This window comes from Mustela putorius, unplaced genomic scaffold (assembly GCF_011764305.1).
Source record: "Mustela putorius furo isolate JIRA1106 unplaced genomic scaffold, ASM1176430v1.1 tig00003913_pilon_pilon_pilon, whole genome shotgun sequence".
Taxonomy (NCBI): domain Eukaryota; kingdom Metazoa; phylum Chordata; class Mammalia; order Carnivora; family Mustelidae; genus Mustela; species Mustela putorius.
The window spans coordinates 11,689,061-11,698,419 of NW_025422060.1; the positions used below are offsets into that span (position 1 = coordinate 11,689,061).

At 45.5% G+C, this 9,359-nt stretch overlaps 1 protein-coding gene across 1 annotated transcript; it reads right to left on the bottom strand.

Moving 5' to 3' along the window:
• Positions 1 to 302: 302 nt before the first annotated feature.
• C1QL3 (complement C1q like 3) lies at positions 303 to 8,802 on the bottom strand. Its single transcript, XM_004757568.3, has 2 exons — positions 6,602 to 8,802; positions 303 to 686 (listed from the first exon to the last, which is right to left on the bottom strand). Exons 1-2 carry the CDS (start codon positions 7,187 to 7,189, stop codon positions 507 to 509), a joined length of 768 nt encoding a protein of 255 aa, XP_004757625.1. The 5' UTR covers positions 7,190 to 8,802; the 3' UTR covers positions 303 to 506.
• Positions 8,803 to 9,359: the final 557 nt, after the last annotated feature.

The following is a 9,359-nucleotide window of genomic DNA, read 5'->3' on the forward strand; positions in this document are numbered from 1 at the left end:
GGGACAAGCAGCATTGTTTCAATCAGACCTTCTCCTGCAGGGTAATATAATTCTCCCCACACTATGAATGGATTCCAGGTATCATAATAAGCAGGTAAACTCACAAGAACCAAAGCTGACATATGGATAAAAGCAGCAAGATCACAGTACACCAAAGTTCAGATATATTGGAGAAATAATTCAGTGTCTTAGATTTTTCTATAAAAATTTGTGATCTATATAGGACTTCATTCACATGGACACTAACGATAAGGAGGAGTATTTGCTTTGGCGGTAGTGGATAACACATCTGCTTATCTTGCTTTTAATTTTTTTTTTTTTTTTTTTTTTTTTTTTTACATAATGTTTCTGCGTATACAGATGTGAGTCAGGTAGCATTTGAATTCCCCACATATACACAACTGAGGTGCCCCGCAACCGGCATCCCCTGGGATCCTTGATTCACGGACGTTAGCCATACGAATCCAGTGTTCAAACTCAGAATAATAAGCTTAGTTTCTGCGTGATCAGTCAGCGTAAATAATAAATCCAGAAAATGTGCTGTATTTGTTGTTATTCCCTCCGTGGGCTTTGCCGCCATCTAATTTGATGTAGACTTCATCTCCCGGCTCCAAATGAAGAACCACACTGTTACTGGCATAGTCGTAATTCTGATCAGCGTCTTGGGCAATGGCGCTGGCTCGCACCTGTGTGAAGCAAAGGAGAATTAGAATCTGGAGGAGAGAGCTGTCGGGTTTTCCTCTTTGCCATTCACTCAGCATCGGAAGCCAACCTGCGCCACAGCACAGAATTCAGCCTGGGAGAGTCCACCAGGGCCTAGGAGCTCTGGGAGGGTATCTTTGTAACAGCTTCAACTGTGTCGCTGGAAGGGAGGAGCAGAAAGATGAAAAGGTCCTATGCAAGGGTCATTCCAGAAGGTTTTTTTCCTACTGTGGGCTGAAAACCACACACACATCACTCTATCCTCTTCCTAAATCAGCGCTTTTCCTCATTTCTTGAATCTCTAGGCCCAGTCACTTCTTGGAATGGAAAGAAGGATAATTTTTTTTTTTTTTGCATTTTAATTTAAGCCAATTAGCAATATTCTAAGCAGCTGTTTACGAGGACAGAGGTTCAATCTGAACTTCAGTGGGTCCCCACGCTTATTAGAAAATGGAGAGCCATAGCAGTGGAGACGTCAGAGAAATAATACGACTCCAACTCTACTATATAGGGAGGAAAAAAAAAAAAGGGAAGGTAGTCATTTGATTTGGGGCTTTCGAAATCTAATTCAGGTAGAGCATTTTTTTTTTTTTTTTTTTTTTTGGCCAGAAACCTCATTTAAACATCACCCAAGTTTGCAGAGTTCATTTTTCTAGATGTGCCTTTTTATTACCAACCTGTGATGTGTGCACTTCCATATTTAATTTCAACATATCTAAAAGTTATAGAAAGAACTAAGCTTTGAGGTCTCTCAAATTTCTAAACATTTTTAGTGATCTGATTGAACACTCTTTTTCACTTGGGTGATTCTAAAAATGTGTGGTTTGCTTTGAGGATGGAAGTTGCCTATAATCCTCTCGTGTTGAGTCTGTGATCTCATTAGTGGGTTGATAGACATTTGCAAACGGTCAAATTGCCTATCATTTCAAGTAATATGGACATTCTGTCACTTCCTCAACTCAAATTAGGCTTTATATCCATTTAGCTATATTTTGGTTCTGCCTTGGAAAAAAATTTTCAGTAGGCAGACTTGTAATTTGATTTATTTCAGTAAAACATCTTCCACTCTGTGGCTTGTTTCTATTCCACTATAATGGTATTTCCCTGAATAACATAGCAAGTGATTTAGTGGTTTTGTAAACCTGCATTATGTAATAATGCATGACTTGGGGTATAATATGCTGAATTTTATCACTTGGTAAAATGAGGGAACTGAGACATAAGTCAAGAATTTCCATGCATTTCTTTCAAAACTTAAATGATAGGTTTTCAAATTAAATTTTCATGTGGTATGTTCTCACATTAATGCTGAAATGTTAAAAAAGGAGAAGGCTCTTTGACACTGCTGAACTTGTAAAGTAATTTGAGTAGTATTTTAAAAATTTCTTTCTGGATATTGTATAGCAAAAGGAGAAAGGGACTTAAAGGATTTATAATTGCTTTAACACTGTGCTAACTGACGCTAACTAATACAGTGAAAGCAATACACCATGCAATTAGGCTCTGAAACATTGACTCAAATGTATACACCAATTCAATGAGGTGATCTGTTTGGACTGTTAAGTAATAACACAATTTAATGTCATAAATGTTTCCTAGAAATTAATCATAAGTTTGTAGGAATTGAGTGCTTTGATTCACTAATTTCATCCAGTCATTAATTCCCTGGGAAAAAAATCTACAAGGAGGATAGCGCTGTTATGACCTCATCTTTTTTTTTTTTTTTTAAACACGTGAACTTTTAATGGGTGAGAAAAATTAAAATACAAATTAGCAATTAGCTATGTCAGTAATATATTAATTAATTAGCCATCCATAAATATACTTTTCAGCTATTATTAATAGGCAGAAACATTTTTTTTAGTGCTTTAGATGTTTAATATATGCTCTATGGGTATTGTGCTGTAACATTGCTTTCTTTATAAAGGCATCTGGGAACCAGTACTCATTAAAATCCCTTGATTTAGAGGCAATAGTCTTAAATATATATATATATATATATATATATATGATGCAGTTTTTATTCTACAGGGTATAAAGAGAAAACCCTGTAAATGTGACCATTTTTATTCTGTAGGTATGACCACAAAACCCTGCAAATGCATTAGGGTGATCCCAAAGACTAGAAGGTTACCCTTACGGTTTTTCATTTCCTTTGTTGTGTGATTGCTTTTTAATGAAAGTGATTCTCTTAAGATTTTACTATACTGTACCACAAGACTCTCTCAATTAAATAACTGCCACACTCCAATGTGCTTTGCATGATTTTAGCCTGCCTGCTCACCTGATCCTACTACTCTAAAGGTATAATGGAACTTGAAATTTCAAGCTCTAGTAATCAGCTCGGTGACTTCCAACAATTCTCCCTTTAAGCCATCGAACTACTGAGGAAGGTAATGCATCCGCCTTGGACGCTATTTTCAGGTTCCTAAATGTACACCGATTTCAGCATTTTCTCTGGGAATATGATGCATCCTTTCCTTAGCCTGAGCTCCCCATTTCTGCCTGAATGTACTCTAATATCTTTTCAAATTTTAAGTTAACTATTTAGATCCTGCTTGATCTGTAGTGCGTGTGTCACCGCTTTTAAAAAGATAATATTAATTTGACATTTCATTAATCTCTCTAATGAATGAATTATCAACCCACAAACTCTTGTCTCCAACATCTCATGTTCATTGGTGCTGTAATTAATTAATAGATTCTTAAAATAAAACTGGGTCTTTAATTATTTTATAGTTCTAATCTTGAGCCAGTTTTAGCTTTTAGTATAGTTGGTGTCACAGTGACTGTGTTCAAAGAGCAATTTTTGAATTCAGGTTTTCTGCCAAAGGTATACGAACACATTAAAATTATATTTCCTGTCTCTCTGTAAAGCCACCAGAGTCCAACTTTTACCTTTCATATGCACTGTCATGGGCTCGCAACAAATGATACGATTAAATTTGGACTGATGGTTTCATGGGGAATATGAGAACTGTGATCCTTTTACTGGCCTGTTTGTGAGAACCTGGGAGCTTGTGTGGCTGTAGCATTATCTTATTAGGGAGGGTTTATCATTGGAGACAATATTTATGGTAACATTTGCTAATTTAATTAATTGCTACTGATGCTCTCATAATTTCATTTTCATTGTACTTCTGTGGAATCATAAACAAAAGGTTAAGTGGTGCATCAGGTTAATTTACTGGCCTTTGATGTTTCCATCTGTGATCCTGCATTCAACACAAAGCATAAATAAAATGGTTCTCATATGGTTACGGTCCGGAGGCATTCCTCTATCCTAGAGTGCACTGCATTTTTAGTTTAATTTTTGTGCTTCTCAAATCCACTTAATCCATAGAACATTACACTGACATGGATCTCTGAGTTTCTGTTTTATGAAAACAAATTAGGTCTGCCCGGGGGGAAACTGCCATTCTAAGAAGTGATCAGACAAGAACGTAACTGAAGATCACTGATAAACTATTTATTTAATATTAATAAAATAAACTTTGTAAAATATATCTCATTTGGAACTGTCTACAGGTCAGCCTTTATAAAATCTTTCTATTCTAGGGATAAAATTCCTTAACAGTAATATTTTAATAACCATTTTCCAAAATAGTCCATGCTTAAGTTGAAAATATATTGTTTGCTGCTATGTATATTTTTCAGAATTACTTGTTGCACACCTTTTGAAGAAGTAACAGCTTAATAATGCCAGTGGAGAGCTTTATACATGATAAGGTCAGCTGGTTGCCTTATTTTTTTTTTCCTGATCCTCAGAGAATGTGCAAGCTAGGAGGACACAAAGAAGCATTCTACTCTCCAAACAATGGAATAATTTTAAAAACAAAATGCACCTAGAACAGGTATATAAAATGGTTTTCCTGGAATCAGTTCAATATACTTGGGTTCGGCAGTTGAGACAGGAACCTTTAAACTAATTTAAATGTATCATTCCCTGATTTTTCATGCAATTGCAATTTCCAGATCTTTAAAGATGTGAGTGTTTTTATTCAGTGGCTGATAAAACTTGAATATTATTCCATCTTAAGTAATACCACTAAAAACAATCCTTCAGCCTGACATTATTTTCTAGACCTAACCTTTGAGTCAGAAGAGAGCCAGTTTGTGAGTAAATGGGTGCCTCATTGCTGTCTGCTAAGGGGCTCTTCATAAACCATTCTGTAAAGGTGATCGAATAGCTCTATTTTGGTACAGTGAGTCATGCCCTTTTTAACCATACACCTATAACTATCTAACTCCTCCGTAAATATTTATTTATCTTAATATTATTTTGTGCATAATAACTACAATAAACAACCCTGTCAGTGCCTCCTGGTGGCCATTTTTTCTTTTCTTTCTTTCTTTCTTTTTTTTTTTTTTTTTTTTTTTGCTTCTACCTGTCCTGTGGGGTCATTGAGCTATTTACTTCTAAATTCCTTTAGAAACGAGGGGTGGGAAGAGAAAGGAGGGACAGGATATTTTTGTCCTTTCTTTCATATACATTTATACTATTTGTCTTTCACTTTTCAAAAACAACAACAACAACAAAAAAAAAAAACAAAACAAAAAAAAACACTTCTGTTCCTGAATTGGGTCTTTGGAAGAAATCTTGCCTTAATGCTGCTTGATAGAAACCTGGGTTATAACTGAAAAGGTCTGAATTCAAGGCGCGGGTTACCTGAAGCCCAGTAGCCCTTGTTAAATCTAAATTGGCTGTTCCCTGTACCACCCAAGAGGCAAAATTAAAGCCAGAGAACTAGCCCAGACTGCAGGCTTCGGGTTGCAAGGCCTGGCCCAGAGCGCTCCTGCTGATTCGGCGCGTGCCTCAGGTCCGAGGACACTTCTGGGTAGTTACAAACACAGTTTTCCTCTTCTAAGAGATCGGGCACACCTTGGTTTTGCAGTGACTGCGAGTTTCTCAAGCAAACGATAAAGTGGCCCCAACATAAAACAGACCCGTGGCCCTGATGGCGGAGCCATCCAGCCCAGGAGAACAAATCCTGGGGCTCAGGGCTAATCTCAGGATAGGGCACAGTCAAGGCCAAGGCCACTGCCTTGTGAGAAGGCAGGGTTGGAAAGACCCTCACGCAGGCGGCCCGGGGGCTCCCTGGCAGTGAGGCCCATAGCCCCAGGGCCGGCTCTGCCTCTCGCCTTCCTTGCCACCTGCCTATGCGGCCTCCTACTTCAGCCCCTGGAGTCTGGGTTCTGTGTTTGGGTGCGTGTTTTGCTGAGTGCACCCATGAGTCCCAACTTTTCTCTTTTGTTATCAGCACTCGTTACTTCTCCCCCTTCTTCTCCTTGGGCTGAAATCTAAACCGGAGTCTGTGCCTTGAATTTGACGGTATGCTCGTTTCCCTGGGCTGGGTCGTCGCAGGGGCCTGGCGACCGCGAGTCCCCCGGTCCCTCTTCGGCCCTGGACGCGTCACATTTGGACTCCCTCTTTCGGCTCCCTTCTTTCTCCCGCGGGCCCCTTTCTCCCCCGAGTTTGTCACCCTGGCACGCCCATTTCGGGGCTCCCCCAGCCCTCCTCTTCCAGGCAAAGCCTGAGAGCGACCCTGCCCTGCTGAGGATCCCTCAGGTGGCTCCCTGTCCGGGACTGCCTGGTGCACAAGCTGTCCGAGGGACGGAGCTCCCGGCTTCCCTATCCTCGAGGGTCGAGCTCGCACTCGCGCTTTGAAGTGCAGGTCCCAGCTTGGGAACCGCGCTCTCCAGGCCTCCGCGCGCCCGCGCGGGCTTACGACCCCTGCCTCGCCAGCGAATAGCGGCGACCCCTCCGCTGCGCTCCCAGGAGCCGGGCTGCCGCGCCCTTCCTCCGCGGGCTCCCACCCCCATTTCCGGGGTCTCCTCCCTCTTGCCCGTACCTTCCCGCGCTCCCTCCCCGCCCACCCTGCTGCCTGCCGGCACTCACCTGGTTGTTTTTGCAGAGATCAGCCCACATGCTGGTGCCGTCCCCTCCGCGCATCAGGACGTGGTAGGTGAAGAAGTAGATGCCCGGGATAGAGCAGGTGAACTTGCCCGTGGTGGGATCGTAGTGGTTACCGAGGTTGGTGACCACGTCGTCGAACTTGAGCACCTCGTAGCCTTCGTGCTGCCGCTTGAGGCCGGCGTAGAAGGCGATCTTGGGCACCGTGCTATAGGTGGCGGCACTGATGGCCCCGGCCGCATTCAGGCCGGGCGCCCCGGGCGGGCCCGGCAGGCCTTGGCGGCCGGGCTCGCCCTTCTCGCCCGGAGGGCCCACGGGACCCGGCGGCCCAGGCTCGCCGGGGGGCCCACGCGGGCCCGCCTTCCCCGGCCTGCCGGCCTCGCCTTTGGGGCCCTGGATGAAGGTGGGCAGGGACTGCATGAGGCCGCGGTCGGGCGTGGCGGCAGTGCTGGGCGCCTTCGTGCCCCCATAGGGGTCGCAGACCATGCGGCAGGTGCCCAGCATCTCGTAGTGCGCCGACGTGCCGGCCGAGCTCACCAGCACCGGGATGAGGATGACCAGCAGCAGCACCATCACCACCCCCAGCGCCCCGGCGGCGATCAGGCGCCTCCTGCTGCCCACCAGCCGGCTCAGCGCGGGGCGATCCTCTTGTCTGCTTTTGGACAAAATTTTGAAGGTTGGGCGGGGACCTCCTCAGAGCCGAAAACAACCCCCTGCGAACCCCAACTCCCCTGGGCGGGCGCGCGCCGGCCGCTCCCCGCCTGCTCCCGCTCCCGCTCCCCCCTGCCGAAGCTGCGGCTGGGGAGGGAGCTCAGACGCCAAGTGACTTGAGCTGAAGTCCCGGGCTGGGGGGTGGGGGCTGGGGGAGGGGTGCACAGGGCGCCCTCTCGCCTCCCGCGAGCCCCTTCGCACCTGTGGCTGCCGCGGGCGCCGGCGCGGCCACCCGAAGGGCAGAGCCTGCCGCCGCCTCTCGCGCTGGCCCGGGCAGCTCACACTTTTATGCAGCCGCCGCCTGCGATCGACTTTTCCGTTTTTGCCGACTGCGCCAGTTCGCACCAACTTTCCGTCTGAAGTTGCCTTTTTCTGCCTCCTTCTTTTCTTCTTTCGTTTGCTCTGTTCGCCCTTCCACTGCCTTTCTCCCCCTCCTTTGCAACCACAACAACTCTAACAGACGCGCACCCCCAACGCCCGGCGCTGGCGGCGCGAGCTCGGGCCAGCCGCCCCCCGGGTGCGCGGAGCAGCGGCGGCGGGCACGGTCAGCTCGGCGAGGCTCCGGGCTGGAGCGGAGGAGCTAGTGAGCAGCGGCGAGCGCCTCACGGCCGGGAGCGGAGCGAGAGAGAGACTGAACGCAGAATTCTGCCTGGGTACCACCTGCCAGGAGAAGAGGAGGCTGACAAACGCGCGCCGGAGCAATTTATAGGCACCCAAGGCACAGAGGAAGGGGAGCCGCTTTGGCATCTCACTGCAGCATCTGCTCTGCTCATCCCACTCAGAGAGAGTTTGGCATTACTCTGACAATGTGGGATTTTTTTTTTTTTCCCAGCCTCTCTCTCTCTCTCTTTTTTTTCTTCCCCTCTGCACATGGATGAACAGTGAGATCGTGAATACTCCCTTGCCGAGCCCAGGTGATGGCAGCGCTCTCGCTGGACACTCCTGGGGGGAGGGAGACAGATGTGCAATAGCCTTGGGCCCTCGAAGGTCACACCTAAGCCCTCTAGTTCCCACTGCGGCCGGCGGCGCCAGTTGGAGGGCGGAGGTGAAGGTTGAAAAGAGGGTGGCTCGGTTGACAAGATTTCTCTACTGGCTCACCCACAATCAACCCGTGCTTCAGGTGTTTTTTGAAATGCCACTTTTAACATAAGAAGGGCCCTTTAGAATTTTCCAGATGGGTTTTTTTTCTTTTCTTTTTTTTTTTTTTTTTAACCTTATGGTTTTCCTCTCCAGCCTCCTAAGATGAAGTAAGATGTTACCCAGAGAACATTTAAGGCACATTGAAAAGCCACAGGACGTTTTGAACGATTGTGAGTGAACAGGCCCACCACCTAATGGCGAGGGGGTGGGGGTTTCTTTTAACCAATGCTGTGGATGGTGAGTATATACTTTGTCCTTCACTTACAGGATTACATTTCTAGCTACCTTTCAGGAAGGACTGCCATTGGACCTGAAGTTGCATTTACTTACACTACATAAATGAAAAATAATTACTTGTTAAAAATGTCTTTAAAAGTCTTAAGACAAGTCAAGCAGCCTTTGCAAGAGTACTGGGCAACATCTTTTGCTAAGGTATGGAAAGTGTCCTCTAGGCTTCACGGCACATTTCCTGGATGTACATTGAGGCACGGGACAAAAATTAAAAAAAAAAAAAAAAAAAAAGGTGAGAAAGAAGAGCCCCATTTGCAATGAGAGAGTGGGAGAAGGGAAAGCCTGTCTTTGTAATAATAATGTAAAACCCCCAGAGTAGATATCAGGCAAGTTATGGCACTAACAAATACATAAGACACACAAGAACAGCTTTAAATAAACAAGTGGAATTGATTTGTAAATCATACTTTTGCATTCAGGAGCAAAGGATGTCAATCAAATGCGGATGACATTTGCTTGTCAATACTGGGATGATGGCTGGGAAGACGGTGACTTATTACATCAGGGCTAGAATCTGAAATGAGAAGCAAGAACAAATAGGGCGAAGGCAAGAGACAGTACCGCCCTGGGGTGACAGTCCTCGGCCTAGGATCCTGCCTGA

Bases quoted from the DNA above. Each gene is read 5' to 3' on its own strand.
- C1QL3 (XM_004757568.3), bottom strand. From the start codon at position 7,189: ATGGTGCTGCTGCTGGTCATCCTCATCCCGGTGCTGGTGAGCTCGGCC. The intron at 687-6,601 runs GTGAGTGCCGGC...TGCTTCACACAG, and splicing joins ATCTCTGCAAAAACAACCAG to GTGCGAGCCAGCGCCATTGC.